Source organism: Salmo trutta, chromosome 24 (assembly GCF_901001165.1).
Source record: "Salmo trutta chromosome 24, fSalTru1.1, whole genome shotgun sequence".
Lineage (NCBI taxonomy): Eukaryota > Metazoa > Chordata > Actinopteri > Salmoniformes > Salmonidae > Salmo > Salmo trutta.
The window spans coordinates 33,550,150-33,574,362 of NC_042980.1; the positions used below are offsets into that span (position 1 = coordinate 33,550,150).

General features: G+C 42.5%; 3 protein-coding genes across 4 annotated transcripts; all 3 read right to left on the reverse strand.

Moving 5' to 3' along the window:
• Positions 1 to 259: 259 nt before the first annotated feature.
• LOC115161161 (nectin-3-like) lies at positions 260 to 16,343 on the reverse strand. 2 transcript variants are annotated; one of them, XM_029711937.1, is made up of 10 exons: positions 15,912 to 16,343; positions 15,536 to 15,608; positions 14,621 to 14,968; positions 9,906 to 10,211; positions 7,799 to 7,901; positions 7,432 to 7,586; positions 2,510 to 2,612; positions 2,340 to 2,382; positions 2,162 to 2,239; positions 260 to 2,053 (listed from the first exon to the last, which is right to left on the reverse strand). In XM_029711937.1, the coding sequence occupies exons 2-9, from the start codon at positions 15,588 to 15,590 to the stop codon at positions 2,204 to 2,206; spliced, it is 1,149 nt and encodes a 382-aa protein (XP_029567797.1). In that variant the 5' UTR covers positions 15,591 to 15,608; positions 15,912 to 16,343; the 3' UTR covers positions 260 to 2,053; positions 2,162 to 2,203. The 2 variants fall into 2 exon arrangements, with proteins under 2 accessions (XP_029567797.1, XP_029567795.1); XM_029711935.1 differs by lacking the exon at positions 15,912 to 16,343 and having other exon boundaries at positions 15,536 to 15,880.
• A 2,363-nt stretch (positions 16,344 to 18,706) lies between these two features.
• On the reverse strand, positions 18,707 to 19,264 carry LOC115161172 (uncharacterized protein K02A2.6-like; the record flags this gene model as incomplete). The annotated part of the gene is made up of 1 exon (XM_029711955.1): positions 18,707 to 19,264. A coding segment is annotated over exon 1 (534 nt), but the record flags the coding sequence as incomplete, so codon positions are not given.
• An 870-nt stretch (positions 19,265 to 20,134) lies between these two features.
• Positions 20,135 to 20,983, reverse strand: LOC115161165 (uncharacterized protein K02A2.6-like). The gene has a single exon (XM_029711942.1). It carries the CDS (start codon positions 20,974 to 20,976, stop codon positions 20,179 to 20,181), a length of 798 nt encoding a protein of 265 aa, XP_029567802.1. The 5' UTR covers positions 20,977 to 20,983; the 3' UTR covers positions 20,135 to 20,178.
• Positions 20,984 to 24,213: the final 3,230 nt, after the last annotated feature.

The following is a 24,213-nucleotide window of genomic DNA, read 5'->3' on the forward strand; positions in this document are numbered from 1 at the left end:
CAATAATACTATAATAAAAGGTAGACTCAGACTCAAACTTCTGAATGATTTTTAACAGTTTACAATATGTTCAAAAGCACTGAAACTAAAGAGTAGTTAAAAATATATTCTCAGGAAGGAAACAACTGCTAACCGTCTAGCAGACATTCTAAATATCATTCTTTATCTCTGATGCAAGTTTGGTGATTGCAACAAACTGGTTTTCAGGAAGGAAACAACTGCCAACTGTCACTGACTTCCTTCTTCTTTTTTCTTCTCCTTTTTTGAGTGGTCAAACAGCTACTGTTCATTGCAGTGCCTGGTCACTAGAGATATTGGATTATTTTTAATCTCACCGAATAACGAAATGCATGTCCCACTTAGTATAGTATAGGTTTAATTAGCATCCAACCAATCAGTATGTGTAAATTAAACCAACACAAAGAAATGTACACTAGTAATGTACACACACACCAACCACTACCACTACCACCCCTAAACCCACAGACATGTCTCTTCTTGTTGATTAAAAGGCAGAAGTGCACACTAGGTTAATCTTTAGGAATGCTTTAACTTGATAAGAATTAACGTATTTTGGAAGATTTGGTTGGGAGGAGGTTGAGGCTAAAACAGTTCATGGATCTGGAGGGAATTCATCTGCCTTGAACCCCCATGTGGTCTATAAGAGCCACTCCCATATCATCAATCAAGCAGACAGAACAGAGCCACAACAACCAGGAAACAGCTTGTCCCTGTGTGTTCCTAGTTCCAAGGCTGAAATACAAGGACTTTACAGTGCACGAACCAAAGCAAGACTTTGTGAAAATTGTGTGTACATTTTGAACACTCTCTTTCTAACCTGCATTCTAACAATTAACTTAGTGAAAAGATCTGCATTGTAACTAGACCTGCATTCTAGCTAATAATATAGGGGAAAGACCTGCATTCTAGCTGCTAACTACCTACAGTAACTACTGGTGGACAAACATGCCATGCTACACTAATACTAGTCTAAAACAACAAATAATACAGGGTTCATCAGGGATAGAGTTAATGCATGGATCATAAGGCAACTGTTAGTGTAGCTTCTGTCCCCAGTGGCTCACTAGCTATGGGTGGCAGGTAGGCTAGTGGGTAGAGCATTGGACTAGTAACTGAAAGGTTGCAAGATCAAATCCCAGAGCTGACAATATAAAAATCTGTTGTTTTGCCCCTGAACAAGGCAGTTAAACCATTGTTCTTAGGCTGTCATTGAAAATAAGAATTTGTTCTTAACTGACTTGCCAAGTTAGGTAAAAAAAATAGCCACACCTTTGGTTTCATGGTTCCTCTTATAACTGCTCCCTGTACCAAGACTACATAAGGCTGCATAATATGAAGGAACACATGTTTGAGCAGCTACAAGCACCAGCATCAGTCAGGGTTTGGCTAGTCATTACTGACAATATTCTCCATTTGTACATGTTATTTAGATTATACCTGGCCTCCAATTAGTTGGCTTCAACATGCACCATTCATATATACATACATACAGGAGAGTTGTTGTTCCCGCTGAAGCAACAATGCCCCTCCACCACGGCAAGGCGGAGTCCATGAGAGGGGAACAAAACACTGAAACGAGGACCAGCACTATTTAAAGCTGTGGTGGAGGAGAGGCCTAGCTGAGGTTTCTAATGTCACAGAAAACATTGAATAGGGTCCCTGTTCATTAGGCTCCCAAGTGGCGCAGTGGTCTAAGACACTGCATCTCACTGCTAGAGAGATCACTATAGACAACCTGGTTTGAATCCAGACAGTATCAAAACTGGCTGTGATTGGGAGTCCCATAGGGCGTTGCACATTTGGCCCAGTGTTGTCTGAGTTTGGCCGGTGTAGGCCGTCGTAAATAATAATTTGTTCTTAAGTGACTTGCCTAGTTAAATAAAGGTTAGATAAAAAAATAAAAAAGTTGGAGAATGTGCCTGTTCTTTGCAAATGGCTGTAGCGTTGGAGAATGTGCAGACTGTAATTCTTCCCCCACACAGTGCATGTCTGCGATTCTTCTGGCACCTGTTCTCAGCCTGTCCGGTGATTTCTTTAAAATGACACAATAATCATACCTCATGAATAGACAATACCTCAAACAAGATATAAATAATATTAAAAATACAAAATAATAAAAAAAATAATGTGTGTTCCTTACATCACGTTCCTTCTCCCTTATTCGCCTTCCTGGTTTGGAGTGTTAGAACCCAGACGTCCCAGGTTCATCTTCCTCAACCTTGTCATCAAACATTATAACAGTATTATTACATAGCAAAAAGTGGCTGATGAGGTAGGTTAATCACACAACAATGGTGGACTTTAACATAGTCACATACCTGGTGTGGTGCCTGGAACTGGTGTTTGGCAATGATTGGACTCCTGGAATATCGTCAAGAAAAAAATATAATCTGAATTTGATACAAATAAATATATGATTATCAAATTAAAATGATTTTTTTTTCATAATGGAAAATTCTGTTCATAATATTACAGTAGTTGATATTACCAAGGAAACTGTCCGTATTTGCACCGGTACCATATGAGTGCAGCCGCAGCAACAATCAGACAGAGAATGAAAACTAGTAGAACCCAACAGGCAGCAGAGGTCTCTGTGAAGAGAGAGGGGATACAATTAATATAAGAAACAGTCTTCATTTACAATTATATGTAATCATGTTGCCCTAGCAAACATAATGGCTCTGATGCAAACACGTTACTGCAGAAAGCAAAGAGATAATACTACAGTCGTGGCCAAAAGTTTTGAGAATGACACAAATATTAATTTTCACAAAGTCTACTGCCTCAGTTTGTATGATGGCAATTTGCATATACTCCAGAATGTTATGAAGAGTGATCAGATAAATTGCAATTAATTGCGAAGTCCCTCTCTGCCATGCAAATGAACTGAATCCCCCAAAAACATTTCCACTGCATTTCAGCCCTGCCACAAAAGGACCAGCTGACATCATGTCAGTGATTATCTCGTTAACACAGGTGTGAGTGTTGACGAGGACTAGGCTGGAGATCACTCTGTTATGCTGATTGAGATTGAATAACAGACTGGAAGCTTCAAAAGGAGGGTGGTGCTTGGAATCATTGTTCTTCCTCTGTCAATCATGGTTACCTGCAAGGAAACATGTGCCGTCATCATTGCTTTGCACAAAAAGGGCTTCACAGGCAAGGATATTGCTGCCAGTAAGATTGCACCTAAATCAACCATTTATCGGATCATCAAGAACTTCAAGGAGAGCGGTTCAATTGTTGTGAAGAAGGCTTCAGGATGCCCAAGAAAGTCCAGCAAGCGCCAGGACCATCTCCTAAAATTGATTCAGCTGCGGGAAAGGGGCACCACCAGTACAGAGCTTGCTCAGGAATGGCAGCAGGCAGGTGTGAGTGCATCTGCATGCACAGTGAGGCAAAGACTTTTGTCAAGAAGGGCAGCAAAGAAGCCACTTCTCTCCAGGAAAAACATAATGGACAGATGGATATTCTGCAAAAGGTACAGGGATTGGACTGCTGAGGACTGGGGTAAAATCATTTTCTCTGATGAATCCCCTTTACGATTGTTTGGGGCAACCGGAAAAAAGCTTGTCCGGAGAAGACAAGGTGAGCGCTACCATCAGTCCTGTGTCATGCCAACAGTAAAGCATCCTGAGACCATTCCTGTGTGGGGTTGCTTCTCAGCCAAGGGAGTGGGCTCACTCACAATTTTGCCTAAGAACACAGCCATGAATAAAGAATGGTACCAACACATCCTCCGAGAGCAACTTCTCCCAACCATCCAGGAACAGTTTGGTGAGTTAATTTTCATGCCAATCTCCTTTGCATTAGCGTAGCCTCTCCTGTAGCCTATCAACTATGTGTCGGTCTATCCCTGCTCTCTCCTTTCTGCACAGGCCATACAAACGCTTCACATCGCGTGGCCGCTGCCACTCTAACCTGGTGCTCCCAGCGCGCACGACCCACTTGGAGTTCCAGGTCTCCGGCAGCCTATGGAACTGCCGGTCTGCGGCCAACAAGGCAGAGTTCATCTCAGCCTATGCTACCCTCCAGACCCTCGACTTCTTGGCACTGACGGAAACATGGATTACCACAGAAAACACTGCTACTCCTACTGCTCTCTCCTCGTCTGACCACGTGTTCTCGCACACCCCGAGATCATCTGGTCAGCGGGGGGGTGGCACTGGAATCCTCATCTCTCCCAAGTGGACATTCTCTCTTTTTCCAATCACTACCTTGTATCCTTTTCCCTCCCGCTCTCCTCCAACACTACTCACTCTGCCCCTACTCAGATGGTATTGCGCAGTCGCAACCTTCGCTCTCTCTCCTGCTACTCTCTCCTCTTCCATCCTATCATCACTTCCCTCTGCTCAAACCTTCTCCAACCAATCTCCTGATTCTGCCTCCTCAACCCTCCTCTCCTCCCTTTCTGCATCCTTTGACTCTCTATGTGCCCTATCCTCCCGACCGGCTCGGTCCTCCCCTCCTGCTCCTTGGCTTGACGACTCATTGCGAGCTCACAGAACAGGGCTCCGGGCAGCCGAGCGGAAATGGAGGAAAACTAGCCTCCCTGCAGACCTGGCATCTTTTCACTCCCTCCTCTCTACATTTTCCTCCTCTGTTTCTGCTGCTAAAGCCACTTTCTACCACTCTAACTTCCAAGCATCTGCCTCTAACCCTAGGAATCTCTTTGCCACCTTCTTCTCCCTCCTGAATCCTCTTCCCCCTCCCCCCCTCCTCCCTCTCTGCGGATGACTTCATCAACCATTTTGAAAAGAAGGTCGACGACATCCGATCCTCGTTTGTTAAGTCAAACGACACCGCTGGTCCTGCTCACATTGCCCTACCCTATGCTTTGACCTCTTTCTCCCCTCTCTCTCCAGATGAAATCTTGCGTCTTGTGACGGCCGGCCGCCCAACAACCTGCCCGCTTGACCCTATCCCCTCCTCTCTTCTCCAGACCATTTCCGGAGACCTTCTCCCTTACCTCACCTCGCTCATCAACTCATCCTTGACCGCTGGCTACGTCCCTTCCGTCTTCAAGAGATCGAGAGTTGCACCCCTTCTCAAAAAACCTACACTCGATCCCTCCGATGTCAACAACTACAGACCAGTATCCCTTCTTTCTTTTCTCTCCAAACTCTTGAACGTGCCGTCCTTGGCCAGCTCTCCTGCTATCTCTCTCAGAATTACCTTCTTGATCCAAATCAGTCAGGTTTCAAGGCTGGTCATTCAACTGAGACTGCTCTTCTCTGTGTCACGGAGGCTCTCCGCACTGCTAAAGCTAACTCTCTCTCCTCTACTCTCATCCTTCTAGACCTATCTGCTGCCTTTGATACTGTGAACCATCAGATCCTCCTCTCCACCCTCTCCGAGTTGGATATCTCCGGCGCGGCTCACTCTTGGATTGCGTCCTACCTGACAGGTCGCTCCTACCAGGTGGCGTGGCGAGAATCCGTCTCTGCACCACGTGCTCTCACCACTGGTGTCCCCCAGGGCTCAGTTCTAGGCTCTCTCCTATTCTCGCTATACACCAAGTCACTTGGCTCTGTCATATCCTCACATGGTCTCTCCTATCATTGCTACGCAGACGACACACAATTAATCTTCTCCTTTCCCCCTTCTGATAACCAGGTGGTGAATCGCATCTCTGCATGTCTGGCAGACATATCAGTGTGGATGACGGATCACCACCTCAAGCTGAACCTCGGCAAGACGGAGCTGCTCTTCCTCCCGGGGAAGGACTGCCCTTTCCATGATCTCGCCATCACGGTGGACAACTCCATTGTGTCCTCCTCCCAGAGTGCTAAGAGCCTCGGCGTGAACCTGGAAAACACCCTGTCGTTCTCCGCTAACATCAAGGCGGTGACCCGATCCTGTAGGTTCATGCTATACAACATTTGCAGAGTACAACCCTGCCTTACACAGGAAGCGGCGCAGGTCCTAATCCAGGCACTTGTCATCTCCCGTTTGGATTACTGCAACTCCCTGTTGGCGGGGCTCCCTGCCTGTGCCATTAAACCCCTACAACTCATCCAGAACGCCGCAGCCCGTCTTGTGTTAAACCTTCCCAAGTTCTCTCACGTCACCCCGCTCCTCCGCACACTCCACTGGCTTCCAGATGAAGCTCGCATCTGCTACAAGACCATGGTGCTTGCCTACGGAGCTGTGAGGTGAAAGGCACCTCCGTACCTTCAGGCTCTGATCAGGCCATACACCCAAACAAGGGCACTGCGTTCATCCACCTCTGGCCCCCCTACCTCTGCGGAAGCACAGTTCCCGCTCAGCCCAGTCAAAACTGTTCGCTGCTCTGGCACCCCAATGGTGGAACAAGCTCCCTCACGACACCAGGACAGCGGAGTCAATCACCACCTTACGTAGACACCTGAAACCCCACCTCTTTAAGGAATACCTGGGATAGGATAAAGTAATCCTTCTAACCCCCCCTCCAAAAAAAAGATATAGATGTACTATTGCAAAGTGGTTGTTTCACTGGATATCATAAGGTGAATGCACCAATTTGTAAGTCGCTCTGGATAAGAGCGTCTGCTAAATGATGTAAATGGTGACGAACAATGCCTTTTCCAGCATGATAGAGCACCTTGCCATAAGGCAAAAGTGATAACTAAGTAGCTCGGGAACAAAACATTGATATTTTGGGTCCATGGCCAGGAAACTCCCCAGACCTTAATCCCATTGAGAACTTGTGGTCAATCCTCAAGAGGCAGATGGACAAACAAAAACGCACAAATTCTGACAAACTCCAAACATTGATTATGCAAGAATGGGCTGCCATCAGTCAGGATGTGGCCGAGAAGTTAATTGACAGCATGCCAGGGCAGATTGCAGGTCTTGAAAAAGAAGGGTCAACACTGCAAATATTAACTCTTTGCATCAACTTCATGCAATTGTCAATAAAAGCATTTGACACTTATGAAATGCTTGTAATTATACTGCAGTATTCCATAGTAACATCTGACAAAAATATCTAGACACTGAAGCAGCCAACTTTGTGGAAATTAATATTTGTGTCATTCTCAAAACTTTTGGCCACGACTTTAAGTTAAACTACATGTACATATGCAGTAAGAGATAAGTGTGTATCATGACCATCTTAGTTAGTGGTTATACAGTAACTTCCAATAGAAAGGGTAATGAGGCAATAAGTCTGATATTAACACATGCAGTGAAAGATAAGTGAGCATCTGGCACAACTTTGTTATCCATGCTACATCACATTTCTCAACCTCATATTTGTGTTTTATGTGTATACCAGGAATGCCTGTATTGTTATCAGACAAATTTCCCTATGGGACAATAAAGTATTCAATAAATCAGGCAATCAATCAATTATAAGCAACTAGTATGAATACTGTGTGTGTGTGTGTGTGTGTGTGTGTGTGTGTGTGTGTCTCAAATGCATCTCACCAGAGGATATGTGTACATAGATGGAGCCAGTTGCTTGTCCGTAGGGGTTGGAGGTCTCACAGACATAGAGACCATTCAGCTCAGAGTTGAGACTGAGGAAGTGCAATATGTCTCCCTCTGCTTTCACTGAAGACCCAGGCCATGGCTGGACCACTCTGAGGGGGAGAGAGAGAGGAGGAGAGGGGCTGAGTGTATGTGTGTGACTGTGTGTGTGCGTGTGCATGTGTGTGTTAAAGGCAAAGGCATAATTTCACTGCCAGCATAATTCAACAACTGTCCTTTAGCTAATTTAGATCTCATGTCTTAACAAGTGCAGATAACATTTACATTTAAACTGGTTTGAACTAGTTTACATAGGAGTGAGTACCTGCTCCAGGTGTAGTTGGGATGTGGGTTGCCATCTGTTATACATAGTAAGACTGTGGTTTTAGAGGCCTCACTAAGGGTGATGTTCACTGACTGAGGTGGATCTATGAGAGAGAGAGAGAGAGAGAGAGAGAGCGTCAGAGTCAGCCTACAGGGAGGAAGTCAAAGACTTAGCAGTGTGGTGACAAATGATCTGTTCGTGGACTATAGGAGAAAGAGGGGAGAACACTTCCATCCACATCAATGGGGCTGTTGTGGAGTGGGTCGAGACCTTTAAGTTCTTTGGCGTCCACATCTGTAAGTACATAACATGGTCCACACTCACCCGCACAGTCCTGAAGAGAATGGGCCCTCAGATCCTCAAAAAATTATACAGCTGCATCATCGAGAACATCTTGACTGACTGCATCATAGCTTGGTATGGCAATTCCACTGCCTTTGACCTCAAAGCGCTACAAAGGGTGATGCGGACAGCACAGTACTCACAGGGGCCGAGCTCCCTGCAACCCAGGATCTCTATAGCAAATGGTCCCAGAGGAAGACCCGAATAATTGCCAAAGAGTCCAGCCACCCAAACCATAGACTGTTCACTCTGCTACCGTCCGGTAAACGGTACCAGAGCATCGGCTCTAGGACCAACAGGCTCAGAGACAGATTCTACCCCCAAGCCATAAGGCTGCTAAATAATAAATTATGTTACCTAAACTATCTGCACTGACTCTGTGTTGCACTGACTCTACACTTTATATATACACTGACCTGATATATACTGACCCTACGCACACTCACTAGACTATGTATACACACCATACACACACACACACACACACACACACACACACACACACACACACACACACACACACACACACACACACACACACACACACACACACACACACACACACACACACACACACACACAGACAGACAGACACTCACCCACTAACATACACACACACACTTTTACACATCATTTGCTGCTGCTACTCTGTTCTTTATTTTACTCTTATTATTATTACTATCCTGATGCCTAGACACCTGACCCTGCCTTCATGTACATATCTACCTCAACTACCTGTACCTCGTACCTTTGCACATTGATCTGGTACTGCTACTCCTTGCATATAGCTCCATTCTTGCTTATTTTATTTTATTCCTCTTGTGTTAGTTACTATTTAATGATTTTTTTTAACTCTGCATCGTTGGGAAAGGATTTTAAGCAAGCAATTCACTGTAAAGTCTACACCAGTTGTATTCGGCGTATGTGATAAGCAACATTTTATTTTCTTTGATTTGAGAGACAGAGAAAGAGAAACAGAGAGGTGGTTACAGTTACTGCAGGTATAGAATGTAAATAGACCTACACTCACACACCAATACCAAGACAGCTATATTACAACTATAACAATGACATGGAACTTTAATCCATGGATTTTGTATTATTTTAATTGAACCTGTGTTTAACGAGGCAAGTCAGTTAAGGACAAATTCTTATTTACAATTATGGACTAGGAACAGTGGGTTAACTGCCTTGCTCAGGGGCAGAACGACAGATGTTTACCTTGTCAGCTCAGGGATTCAATCTAGCAACCTTTCGGTTACTGGCCCAACGCTAAGATGAGGCAAAACCTGGTCTTCCTTCATTTCAGTTTGATAGACTACTTGCAGTAGAGGAGCAGTACAATGAAAGTCTTGTAAAGGTCCATACCACTCTGTGCCTCAGAACTATGTTTAAGCTAAAGAAAATAACAGTTGTTACGGGCTAGATCAAAGGCTTTCCTCGGTTGAAAGGGTTCTACCTGGAACTAATAGAGGGTTATTCAAAGGGTTCTCCTATTGGGACAGACAAAAAAAAATGTTGGTTCTAGGATAGAACCTTATTTTCTAAGAGTGTATAGACAGACAGGGACTGGTTAGAGGGGCTACTAGGCTACAGCCAGTGAAGACAGTGAGACTCTATGCATACAGTGGATGTCTATGTTCTGTGACAGTGATAGTGGAGTATACATTTGCAGTGGGTAACGATAGTGTAGGAGAGTGGTAGTAGAATATATTTACAGTGTTTGTCTATAGGGTAGGGCAGTAGTAGTGTAGTATATACTTACAGTGGATGTCTAAGTTGTAGTTGTAGCTCCTTTCTGTTGCCAGGGCAGACTGGTTGACCACACACTGGACCTGCTGCTGATTGGCTGCTCTGGTCGGTACCCCGAGCAGGTGGCTGAGTACTGTGGTGGTTCCGTTGTCGTGCTGTCTGGAGTTAGTCACTGTTCTCAACAAACTGCCCAATGTACCTGTCTTCCACTTTACATCTGCCTGTGGCTTGGCACCAGCAGCCACACAGGTTGCCAAGACAACCTCATTCTCCCCAATGACAGGAGTAACATCAACTGTCACATTCACTACTGGAGGAACTATGACCAGAACACAAACCAACAGAGAACAGAAAACATGAACAAGTCACTCATTGTAAATGTCAGACTATACATGGAAAAATGACCAAAACAGACCTCACATCACATGAAATGCTCATGTTATATGTCCAACAAACTTTAAATAAACCATATCATGTTAACTATTTGTTCAATTGCAACATACATCATTAGTAGCGACACATTTACTGTATTGGAGGTTTAGGCAAATCCAGTTTTAACAGGTTTTAGCTCAACCTGATGAGAGATACTTGCACCTGAGGAATTAAGTTTCACACACACATCCCAAAATCTGTTTTTCAGCTTCAGCAGTTCCACTGAAAAGCATTCACAGCCCATTCACAGCCCTACTGTTAAGGAATGCTGTATATATTGGTGTATTCTGTATATTCCAACATCTGTTCCACCATTAGAGAAACTATTGATGCCTGTACTCTCCTGGTTACAGCTTGAGTAAGAGATACACTCTCAGAAAGGAAGGCGCTAAGTACAACCACATAGGGTTCTTTAGTTTGTCCCCATATGGGATCCCTTTTTGGTTCTACCTAGAACCCTCTATGTAGGGTTCTTCCATATAATTAGGAATTAGAATTGGATCTCTATGGGTTCTTCATAGATCCCCCTTTAAATGGTTCTGCCTAGAACCCTCTATAAATAATTACATCTATTTTAAAATGTTTTATTGTCACATACACCGGATAATTGCAGTGAAATGTGTTGTTTTACAGGGTCAGCCATAGTAGTACATCACAGCTGGGGCAAATTAGGGTTAAGTGTCTTCCTCAGCCAGAATGAAGATATCTAACAATTGGAACTTTTAATCACCTTCAACATGCATTTTAGAAAGACTGCTAGGTTAGGGAAATTTGTTAAATTATCTACCTAAATAATCTAAATTGGGACAACTATCTCAGTAACGGGTGCAATAAGTCCAACTATTAAAAGACTAGAAAAATGTAGACAAATATTGTTATTTTTTTCCGTGTAGCATATAAGGTTAATCAACTAATCAATTCACATACAAAAACACAGATATTGAAACAAACACATCTACCTGCAATAGAGCATGCTGGGAAATATGATAATGATAGGCATGGTTTTGGGTGTTTAGGCTTCTCCAAGCTCTGATGCTACTGATGGTCATTAGTAGCCTACCAAACTTGCTTTCTGCTTGGTTCTCTGCACACTATTGTCCATCTAATCACTTTGACATCATTGCAAAGGTAATTGAAAATCTAATCAAACACATTTCTATAGGCTATGCAATTGCATGAGAAAACAGAGTTTTAATGGCCTCTATTAAAAAGGGGAGGGAGTATCCCATCAGCGTTCTATTGGCTAGATCAGTGGTGTAAAGTACTTAAGTAATACTACTTTTAAGTACTACTTAAGTAGTTTTTGGTGGTATCTGTACTTTACTATTGATATTTTTGACAACTATTAGTTTTAATCCACTACCTTCCTAAAGAAAGTAATGTACATTTTACCCCAGACATTTTCCCTTGCAGCTAAAGGTACTCCTTACATTTAAAATGCTCAAGCAGGACAGAATTATGGCACCTATCAATATAGCGCTTTGACAAGCATTTTAATTAATACTATATTCTGTTACCCAAAATAAATTCAATTCAATTCAATACATTTTGAATGTTCAGCAGAATAGGAAAATTGTGAAATTCACTCACGTATCAAGAGAACACCTGATCATCCCTACTGCCTATGTTCTGGTGTTAATGTCTGAGTGTTGGAGTGTGCCCGTGGCTCTCCGTACATTTTTAAAGCAATACAATGGTGCAGTCTGATTAACGTAATATAAGAAATTTGAAATGATTTATATTTTAACTTTTACTTTTCATACTTAAGTATATTTTAGCAATTACATTTACTTTTGATAATTAAGTATATTTAAAATCAAATAATTTTAGACTTTTACTCAATTAGTATTTTACTTGGTAACTTTCGCTTTTACTCGAGTAACTTTCTATTAAGGTATCTATACTTTTATTCAAGTATGACAATTTGGTACTTTTCCCACCACTGATGATTTGAAAAAGTTGGGGAAAAAAAGTTAAGCTGTGTCTTGCCTTACTGCACAAACTGGGCTTCATTCACAAGTGATAGGCTATTATTGTCAACTATCAGACTATTCTTTATTTAGTGTCGTCTTTTCATATACTAAATAATATATGTGTGAAATTAGTTTTTATTTAGAATGGACCATTATCATGCACCTGTCACGGAACAGGGAGAGGTTGAGGGTAGAGGAAGGACAGGAGTAAAAACAAACAAAATAGAACTAAAATTGACTAGTTTACTCAAATTAGGGGAGGGGTGGTAGGATTAGAAAGTAATAAAGTAAAATATATTTTAAAAAATGGGATGTGTAAAAAAATGGGATGTGTATGTATATATATATTTGCAAAGAATATATGGGGGATTGGAAGTGATGCAGACAATTACATTGATGGAAGATAGAATCTATCTGTAACATTAAAGCTGATCTACCCCTTTAAAGAAGTACTTTGCGTTGTCAGGGAAACTGTATGGAGAAAAAAGTATAACATTTTCTTCAGGAATGTAGTGAAGTAAAAGTAAAAGTTGTCAAAAATATAAATAGTAAAGGAAAGTACAGATACCCCCAAAACTACTTTAAGGAGTACTTCAAAGTACGTATATTTAAGTACTTTACACCAATGCAAATCATAGTCGCACACCTCATGTACCCTAGCCCATATACCTATATGTTTTGATAAGGTTTGTATCACAACTAAAGTGGCCAAATAACTTCTTAAAATTAAGCACATTAATTTGCTTTATAACAGGTAGAGCCTACTGGCATACACAGGCTGCGCTTGAGTTTCACGTTTCAGAATGATCATTTTCACCATAAATACGCACCTTTATAATAAACCATTAGATGCATAATTGCGTTTGTCATCACTTTTGAGAACAGTGCAAGTGCAATCGAAAATCACACCAAACACTTATCATCAAAACAGCTTTTTCATACTTTTAAAACTCACCTCACAGTGATAATCAATTTGAAAAAAGAAGTTCAACAGCAGGTTGAAACAGTGTAACGAAATGAACAGAGCTCACAAGGTGATGATTAATTCAGAACATCCCTATGCACATTAGAGCTTATGCATATGTATATCAGCATTATGGTTTCCTAAATTAATAACTGGGTAGCTGCAGGAACAAGGTTGGAGAGCCCATGGCAAACAGCGTTTAGGTGAAATATCACCTGTCGGGCAGCGAGAGCATACTCCTCAAACAGTGGTTGATGCGTGGAGTGAAATAAGTGTTATTGTATTTATTTCTCAGCTGCTCTTAAGCACATGCTCCACTTTAAAACCAAAGTGGCCTACCTATCAACATTGAAAATCAGCCCGTCGGGAAAACTCGCGGCCTCCATTCCCTATTCGAGTGCATAAAGATGACATGTATTTTTTTTTACACATTAGTGAAGACAAAATTAAATTGAGAATAGTCTCATGTAAAAATCGCTTGACGAGAGAACAGCTGTGCTGCCTAAGAACAGGGTGCAAGCTTTTTTTTGCTACTTTCTCAAATCATCAATAGCCTATAGTCGCACCATGCAGCCCATATATGTTCTGATTTCTAAGACATTCTAAGGTTGATATCATTCACAACTAAACTCTAAATCCAGTATATAGGACGTGTTTCCTTCAATTGTACTCTAAATCCAGTATATAGGACGTGTATCCTTCAATTGTACTCTTCATAATATAAAATCATATAAAATAAAATAATGGCACGGGATTTAAAGCATATCTTGTCAGCTAAATGAACAAGCCTACAGCATATGGCATGGAGTATAGCCAGATAGCATGCAGTAGGTCAACTCATATTTTGTAATTCTGAAATACATTTTCTTCATATCATAATTTTTCTTCAGACCTGATTAAAATAATTAATTAATGTATTGTGATGGTGTATATTAAATGTATTTATTATACTTTTTTTATGTAGATCATCAGCGGCTTGTATGTGTGGAGGTCCGGAGATGCTAAACGTGATTATGTTAAGAAACAGTCAATTACTGTGAGACATGCCTTCTTTATTTGCATGGCAATAACCGACTGCCACAGAATCATCAAATAACTATTTCTTCCAAAAACGGTTCTTAGGATAAAAAAAGGTTATAGGCTGAATCGTATCCCTCTGGATAGAACCCGTTGGGCACCTTTTTTTCTAAGCACAGGGAAGATAGAAGATGAGGGTTCTGTAGATGAGGGCTTTGCTCTTGCTTCACTTGAATAATGAAACTACCAAGTTCTTACCTTTCTAGTATTGATTATCACATTCAGTCTTTCCACACTGTCAATCATAGAAACAGTGATGCAGAGTGAAGGAAGAGTTCTTACCAAGCACAGTCAGAGGTATCTCTGTAGTGTATGCTCCACTGGGGAAAACACTGAAGATACATGTGAAGGTGCCTTCATCCAACAGTCTGACAGCTGTTATTCTAATAGATCCAAGGTTTTCTGATGGGTTCCCAATAAACTGGACTCTGTCTTTTAATCCATTTGGTGCAATAAACTTAAAAGCCCCATTGGGATAAATCAGCATAAAATTATGGTTCTGTGTTTCTTCCCAAGTACTTTTCTGCCATGTTATCTGTTCGAGGTCCTCAGTTGTCTCTATCAGTCTGCAGGATAAGTCCACATCCTCCCCCTGTACCACAGTCCTGCGTCCCCCAATCACCTGTGTACCTGAAGAGAAAACACAAGCCAAAAAAACTGTCCAAAAGAGACCTGTAGAATAGATGCTTATGAACTCTAATAAACAGAGATGTTACCTAAACACACAGACAAGACCATTATTAGTATTTAGCTGTGCTTATGAACTATGATATCCTATTGATGCTGAAATGTGGCTATTGTAAAAAGAAATGGCTAAAGCACATACTGATCTGGGTCCAGTCTAGGCTGAAACTACTTAGTGAATATGTTATTAGAATAATAAGCCAAAAGTCCTGACTCTATTCTAACACTTAATCATGACTAAGATATTCAATACATTCCCAGATACTTGTGCATGCTCAGCATGTCTCATAACTACTGAGTTAAAAACATAGTAAACATACTGAGTTAAAACATAGTAAACACCCTGAGCTGATGTGTGTGCCTTATTGTACCCTAAAAGGACAAGGACTATAGTTGAATGGTGGGATTGTGTGTTTGGTGGGTGTTATTGTCTTGCCTTGTGTCAATAAGAAAAAAGAGACAAAAACATGATCTCAATTTTATGGCATTTTATGACATCAATTGGAAACCTACTTTCTGTATCCCTCTGGATCATGAGTAGAATCACACAGCACAGATTCCGTAACATTCTTTGCTCTTCTCATTGCTAGGGTCAGAGGGGAAATGTAATTATGGAATTATATTACATTTTAAAATTGGTGATTTGTAAAAATGAGGACCTATTCATTGTTTATGTAAGACAGTTATGTAGGCTAAGCTGTATGTAAAATAAGGTTGAATGCAATAATATGTATTCACGCAATGGTCTGCAATCATCCCTCTTTGATGGAGACTATGCACATCTTGCAATGTAGCCAAAACCTTTTCACAAAAATAAACAACCAGGCTTATATTGGTCAGTAATAATGGAACTAAACATTTGTATCTGTAAATTTAATAGACCACTAACCTTTGATGAATGGAGGTTCCTCTGCGGAAATAGCCGAGACATTTGTTTTTGACGTTTGTGCTGACAGAAAAATGTCCTGCTGTAGGAAAACACTAAGTCAGTAAGCCACATCAGTTATAACACAATGGGGTAGATCATGGATGAGACAGTCTCCACCCCACTCGCAGACTCCTGGCTTTTCATAAGCTGTGTGCTTCCTCTTTGAAAGCCCGTACCACCTTATACTGGTTATGAAACATACACATAGGCCTCATTACAAAAAAAACAAGAATGATGGGACAAAATTATATATTTTCTTTAAGAAAAACAAAATTAAATACAACAACAGAACAGAATCTGTATGACTTGGGACCCCCCTCTCTGATGATACACTATATACACTCCCGTTCAAAAGTTTGGGTCACTAAGAAATGTCCTTGTTTTCCATGAAAACACACATGAAATGAGTTGCAACATGAATAGGAAATATAGTCAAGACGTTAACAAGGTTATAAATAATGATTTTTAAATGAAATAATAATTGTGTCCTTCAAACTTGGCTTTTGTCAAAGAATCCTCCATTTGCAGCAGTTACAGCCTAGCAGACCTTTGGCATTCTAGTTTCCAATTTGTTGAGGTAATCTGAAGAGATTTCACCCCATGCTTCCTGAAGCACCTCCCACGAGTTGTATTGGCTTGATGGGCACTTCTTACGTACCATACGGTCAAGCTGCTCCCACAAGAGCTCAAAATGGTCCGGGGACTGTGCTGGCCATTCCATTATAGACAGAATACCAGCTGACTGCTTCTTCCCTAAATAGTTATTGCATAGTTTGAAGCTGTGCTTTGGGTCATTGTCAAATCAAATCAAATCAAATGTATTTATAAAGCCCTTCTTACATCAACTAATATCTCAAAGTGCTCTACAGAAACCCAGCCTAAAACCCCAAACAGCAAGCAATGCAGGTGTAGAAGCAGGGTGGCTAGGAAAAACTCCCTAGAAAGGCCAGCATGTAGGAAGAAACCTTGAGAGGAACCAGGCAAGGAGGGGTGGTCAGTCCTCTTCTGGCTGTGCTGGGTGGAGATTATAACAAAACATGGTGTTCAAATGTTCATTGATGACCATCAGGGTAAAATAATAATAATCACAGTGGTTGTCGAGGGTGCAACAGGTCAGCACCTCAGGAGTAAATGTCAGTTGGCTTTTCATAGCCGATCATTCAGAGTATCTCTACCACTCCTGCTGGCTCTAGAGAGATGAAAACAGCAGGTCTGAGACAGGTAGCACATCTGGTGAACAGGTCAGGGTTCCATAGCCGCAGGCAGAACAGTTGAAACTGGAGCAGCAGCACAGCCAGTTGGACTGGGGACAACAAGGAGTCATCATGCCAGGTAGTCCTGAGGCATGGTCCTAGGGCTCAGGTCCTCTGAGAGAGAGAAAGAAAGAAAGAGAGAATTTGAGAGAGCATCCTTAAATTCACACAGTACACCGGATAAGACAGGAGAAAAACTCCAGATATAACAGACTGACCCTAGCCCCCCGACACCTAAACTACTGCAGCATAAATACTGGAGGCTGAGACAGGAGGGGTCAGGAGACACAAAGCCCTGACCTCAATCCAATAGACAATTTGTGGGCAGAACTGCAAAAGCGTGTGCGAGGAAGGATGCCTACAAACCTGACTCAGATACACCAGCTCTGTCAGGAGGAATGGGCCAAAATTCCCCCAACTTATTGTGGGAAGCTTGTGGAAGGCTACCCGAAACGTTTGACCCAAATTAAAAAATTTAAAGGCAAAGCTACCAAATACTAATTGAGTGTATGTAAACCTCTGACCCACTGGGAATGTGATTAAATAAATAAAAGTTGAAATAAATCATTCTCTCTACTATTATTCTGACATTTCACATTCTTAAAATAAAGTGGTGATCCTAACTGACCTGTAGTAACTTGACAAGGAATGCCCACAAACATTTCGATATTACTTTCCTTTACTTTCAACCCAAACCTAAAGGTGTATTGCCAGGTACAAACTGTACAAATATAGCAGAACTATATAGCCCACTCCACCGGTGGTAGAATCACATTGCACAGAACTCACTCTTAGTGATGACATCATCAAAAGGGAAAGGTCACGGTCAATACCAATAATAACCATGTCATTATTTATATAGTGTCCACACTATAACACTTCTCCCCCCTCAATTTAAATCCCCCCTGTAAGGAAAACATAAGGTTAACAAGTAAACCACATCAGTGTTTTCTTTTCTTTACTACAACACACTGTAGAACGTCTGCCGGTGTTACCGTAAATGTAAACAAAACAACAACAACAACAAAATGATAGTCATTATTTCTTTTCAACTAGGTCTGCTGCTCCACACAAACCCTAACACCACGAGTCTCTCAGTCTCAACTACAGAGTTAGTCTTTCAGGAGGCTTGTGACTACGCTGTGATCTGCGCAGTACTCCTGGTGTGCTACGAGACACAGGTAAGGCGTGTCCCAGTGGAGCTGGGTCTGAGGGCACAGGAGCGGGTTGGGTGTTTGTGAGAGAATGTCCATCACCCACTGCTGGAACCACTGAATGCCCCTGTTCCTCAGATGCTGTTTCCTGTGGGATTTCAACTTGTACACTACCACCCACAGCTGTTCCGTCTGAAAACATGGTCTTGTGTTTGTCATAGCGCAGGCGGAGATGGTCCTGGTGTCTGCGCATGACTCGCCCATCAGTCAGTTTGACCACAAAGGAGACGGGACCACTCTGACTCAGAATGATACCTGGCAACCAGTGTTGGCTGCTTGTGAAGTTGCGGATGTAGACAGTGTCATTGGGTTTTAACTGTCTCTCCCTTGCGTGGTGGTCATGTCTCTCTTTTTGTTTCTCCTGCTTCCGTTCCACTCGTGCTCTGATGTTCGGACGCAGTAGATCCAGGTGAGCTTTTGGCTTTCTGCCCGTTAACATCACCGCTGGAGCCTGTCCTGTTATTGTTTGTGGCGTGATGCGGTACTGGAACAAGAACCGAGAGAGCTTAGGTGTGATGGTTCCCCCAGTCATCCTTTTGAGCCCCTCTTTCAGTGTCTGCACAGCCCGTTCCGCTAAGCCGTTTGAGGCCGGGTGAAACGGGGCGCTGCGGACATTGCGGATCCCGTTTCTCTGCATGAATTCTTGGAACAAGTCACAGGTAAACGTTGTTGCGTTGTCGGACACCAGAGAGTCCGGCAGACCATGGGTTGAAAACACCTGCCGAAGCTTTTCGATGGTTGTGGTCGCTGTGATGTTGCTCATGATGTGCGCCTCCAACCACTTGGAGTGTGCGTCCACCATGACAAGGAACATGTGACCCATGAAAGGGCCTGCAAAATCTATATGCAGCCTGGACTATGGGCGGTAAGGCCACTCCCACAGATGTAGTGGCGCGGGCGGTGCCATCTTCTGGTTGATCTGGCACTCAGAACATGATTTAACTTTGTCTTCTACCTCCTGATCCATGTTAGGCCACCAGATGTAAGATCTGGCTAAACTTTTCATCCGGGAGGCACCCGGGTGAGCCTCATGGACCTCATCCCTGACTTGTGCACGGCCAGGGGGTGGAACAACCACTCTGGACCCCCAGAGTATGCAGCCATCCTGCACACTCAGCTCAGTTTTGCGCTTTGCATAAGGTCTTAGTCCATCATCCTCTATGACAGGAGGACAACCCTGCATCAGGAATCTTTTCACTTGGGACAGGATAGGATCCCGGTCTGTCCACATTTTGATCTGTTTGGCATTCACAGGTGAGTTTGACAATCTCTCCATTAGGAAAATTGTCTCGGGAGGCACCACAGTTGTGGCAGGCATCTCTGGTAGCGGGAGATTGCTGAGCGCGTCTACATTTGCATTGTCCTTCCCCACTCTATACACTATCGTGTACTGGTAAGCTGACAGTGTCAGGGCCCAGCGCTGTAACCTTGCTGAAGCCATGGGCGGAATGCATCTTGATTCACTAAAAAGGCTCATCAGTGGTTTGTGGTCAGTGCATATAGTGAAATGTCGACCGTAGAGGTACTGATGGAAGCGTTTCACAGCAAAGACTATGGCCAGACCTTCCTTGTCTAACTGTGAATAACCCTTCTCAGCACTCGTCAGCGTACGTGATGCGAATCCAATGGGTCTCTCTGACCCGTCCTCCATCTGATGAGAGAGTACTGCCCCGACGCCATAGGGTGAGGCGTCACATGACAGGATGATCTCTTTGTCTTGGTCAAAATGAACCAGAAGTTGTGCTGATTGTAGTAGTGCTTTCACTTCCTTGAAAGCTTTCTCTTGTGCTGGCCCCCACTTCCATTTACAGTCTTTGTGAAGCAACTGATAAAGTGGAGCCAACACTGTTGACAGCTCCGGGAGGAACTGTCATAGTAGTTCACCATGCCCAGGAACGACCTGAGCTCTGACCCATTCTTAAGGTTTGGAGCATCCTTGATTGCCCTGACTTTGTCCTCCACAGGACACAGACCCTGCGCTGTGATCTTGTGACCTAGGTATGTCACACTCTGTGCTTGGAATGTGCACTTGCTACGCTTCAGGCGCAGCCCTGCCTCAGAGAATCTCTTTAACACCTGGTCCAGATGGTGGGGGTGCTCCTCCTTCGTCTCCCCTGTAACCAGGATGTCATCCAGGTACACTGCTACATGAGGGATCCCCTGCAGCAGATTGTCCATTGTCCTCTGGAAAATGGCTGGGCTGGACGCCACTCCGAAAACCAAGCGGTTGTACCTGAACAAGCCTTTGTGCGTGTTCACTGTGACATACTCTTTTGAGTCCTCGTCCAGGAGGAGCTGTTGGTAGGCGTGACTCATGTCAAGCTTTGAGAACGTCTTGCCTCCTGCCAGTGTCGTGAACAAGTCCACCACCCGTGGCAGCGGGTAAGCATCTAGCTTAGAGGCCCTGTTGATGGTGAGTTTGAAATCCCCACATATACGCACCGTGCATTCACTTTTCAGAACGGGAACGATAGGAGCTGCCCAGCGGGAGAACAGAACGGGAGTAATGACGTTTGCTTCCTGCAGCCGCTCCAACTCATCTTCCACTTTCTTTTTCATGGCGTAAGGCACTATCCTGGCCTTGAAAAACCGAGGCTCGGCCTGAGGATCCACGAACAGCTTAAGTAGAACAGACATAGCTTATCCAAGGGCAATGAGTCAATTCTTTTCTGGTTGTGGGGCTGTGGGGCCATAGGGCTTGAACCCCGCCATGGCTGCATGAAACTATGTTTTTGTTTCATTCTTAGTGTACGTTTGAGTCTGATTCATTGGCCAGAGGAGAGAGTAGGTTTATATCCAAACTCCTCATTAACATCCACAAAGTAAGGTCTATATGAGGTAGGTCAATTCACATGAAGGTTAGTCATTGATAGGTAAAATCATTATTATAATATTGGTAATCCCTTGGAGTAACCTGTTCAGTTCTAATAACAAACCTGGCTGAGAAGTCATCCAATGAACACAACCACAGACACAGTTCTAAATCAAGGACATGTAATTTCCCTCTATCCAGGACATGCTGTGCAAATCAAACTCACGTCTAATCTAGAAACCCACTGTACAATTAATTGAACACTGGCCTATGTTATTAACCGCAGATATACAATGAACCGTAAATGTTGTTGAACTATTGTAACACGCTTAATAAGAAAAGATGAAGTTTAATCATGTGAAGGATCAAATGTTTGATTGTTGTCTTTCACAATACTTGGCTCTTGTTGCATGTTAAAAACTAACTGATTTTACGTTGTTTGATTAGCATCTGTCCATAGACTGAGTTGAGTGTTTTGAGTATTGACTCCGCTGGCATTGTTGTCTTCAGGCAGTGTGATCATGAGACTGGGCATTGCTCTCCTGTAGGGGAGAGAAGAGATGGGAGCAGAAGAGAGGAATGGAGAGAAGAGAGAGGAGCACTAGAGAAGTATGAACACACAGTGCATTCGGAAAGTATTCAGACCCCTTGACTTTTCCAAATTTTGTTACGTTACAGCCTTATTCTAAAATAGATACAAGTGTTATTTTTCCTTTTAAATCTACAAACAATATCCCATAATGGCAAGCAAAAAGTTTTTTGCAATTTTTGCAAATGTATTAGAAATAAAAAAAATGAAATACCTTATTTACTTAACCTCTTACATCTAGACATTCCGCTAGCGGAACACCTGCTCCAATAGCCAATGATGGGCGTGGCGCGAATTACAAATTCCTCAAAAATACAAAAACTTCAATTTTTCAAACATATGACTATTTTACACCATTTTAAAGACAAGACTCTCCTTTATCTAACCACACTGTCCGATTTCAAAAAGGCTTTACAACGAAAGCAAAACATTAGATTATGTCAGCAGAGTACCCAGCCATAAATAATCAGACACCCATTTTTCAAGCTAGCATATAATGTCACATAAATCAAAACCACAGCTAAATGCAGCACTAACCTTTGATGATCTTCATCAGATGACAATCTTAGGACATTATGTTATACAATACATGCATTTCTGTTCAATCAAGTTCATATTTATATCAAAAAACAGCTTTTTACATTAGCATGTGACTAGCATGTGACTAGCATTCCCACCAAACACTTCCGGTGAATTTACTAAATTACTCACGATAAACGTTCACAAAAAACATAACAATTATTTTTGTGAATTATAGATACAGAACTCCTCTATGCACTCGCTATGTCCGATTTTAAAATAGCTTTTCGGTGAAAGCACATTTTGCAACATTCTAAGTAGATAGCCCGGCCCACAGGGCTAGCAATTTACACACCCACCAAGTTTAGCACTCACCAAAGTCAGATTTACTATAAGAAAAATGTTATTACCTTTGCTGTTCTTCGTCAGAATGCACTCCCAGGACTTCTACTTCAATAACAAATGTTGGTTTGGTCCCAAATAATCCATAGTTATATCCAAATAGCGGCATTTTGTTTGTGCGTTGAAGACACTATCCGAAAGGGTAAATAAGGGTTACGCGCCCGACGCGTTTCGTGACAAAACATTTCTAAATATTCCACTACCGTACTTCGAAGCATGTCAACCGCTGTTTAAAATCAATTTTTATGCCATTTTTCTCGTAAAAAAGTGTCAATATTCCGACCGGGAAATCGTTTTTTAGTACAAAGAGAGAGAAAATAAAAACATGGTGTCGCCCCGTGCACGAGCCTCAGTCTGATTGCCCTCTGATCGACCACCATCCAAACGCGCTAAAGTTTTTCAGCCAGTGGCTGGAATTACATCATTCAGCTTTTTCCCGGGTTCTGAGAGCCTATGGGAGCCGTAGGAAGTGTCACGTTACAGCAAAGATCCTAAATGTTCAATAAACAGAGCCAAGAAGCCCAAGGAATGGTCAGAGAGGGTACTTCCAGTTTGGAATCTTCTCAGGTTTTTGCCTGCCATATGAGTTCTGTTATACTCACAGACACTATTCAAACAGTTTTAGAAACTTTAGGGTGTTTTCTATCCAAAGCCCATAATTATATGCATATTCTAGTTTCTGGGCAGGAGTAATAATCAGATTAAATCGGGTATGTTTTTTATCCGGCCGTGAAAATACTGCCCCCTAGCCATAACAGGATAAGGATTCAGACCCTTTGCTATGTAACTCCAACTTGAGCTCAGGTGCATCCTGCTTCCTTTGATCATCCTTGATGTTTCCTCAATTTGATTGGAGTCCAACTGTGGTAAATTAAATAGATTGGACATGATTTGGCAAGGCTCACACCTATCTATATAAAGGTCCCACAGTTGACAGTGCATGTCAGAGCAAAAACCAAGCCAAGAAGTCGAAGGAATTGTCCACAGTGCTCTGAGACAGGATTGTGTCGAGGCGCAGATCTGGGGAAGGGTACCAAAAGATGTCTGCAGCACTGTAGGTTCCTTTGAACACAGTGGCCTCCATCATTCTTAAACGGAAGAAGTTTGGAACCACCATGACCATTCCTAAAGCTGGCTGTCCGGTCAAACTGAGCAATGGGCCTCAGGGAGGTGACCAAGACCCTGATGGTTCCTCTGTGGAGATGGGAGAACCTTCCAGAAGGACAACCATCTTTGAAGCCCTCCACCAATCAGGACTTTACGGTAGTACAGTTGAAGTCGGAAGTTTACATACACTTAGGTCGGAGTCATTAAAACTTGTTTTTCAACCACTCCACAAATGTCTTGTAAACAAACTATAGTTTTGGCAAGACGGTTAGGACATCTAATTTGTGCATGACACAAGTAATTTTTCCAAAAATTGTTTACAGACAGATTATTTCACGTATTATTCACTGTATCACAATTCCAGTGG

What these genes read in the sequence shown, in the direction of transcription:
- LOC115161161 (XM_029711937.1), bottom strand. Translation starts at nt 15,590, where the DNA reads ATGTTACGGAATCTGTGCTGTGTGATTCTACTCATGATCCAGAGGGAT. An exon ending in CTACAACTTAGACATCCACT is followed by an intron (nt 7,902 to 9,905) that starts GTAAGTATATAC and finishes TCTCTCTCATAG; the next exon opens with ATCCACCTCAGTCAGTGAAC. An exon ending in AGTTCCAGGCACCACACCAG is followed by an intron (nt 2,240 to 2,339) that starts GTATGTGACTAT and finishes TTTGATGACAAG; the next exon opens with GTTGAGGAAGATGAACCTGG.
- LOC115161165 (XM_029711942.1), bottom strand. Translation starts at nt 20,976, where the DNA reads ATGAAAAAGAAAGTGGAAGATGAGTTGGAGCGGCTGCAGGAAGCAAAC.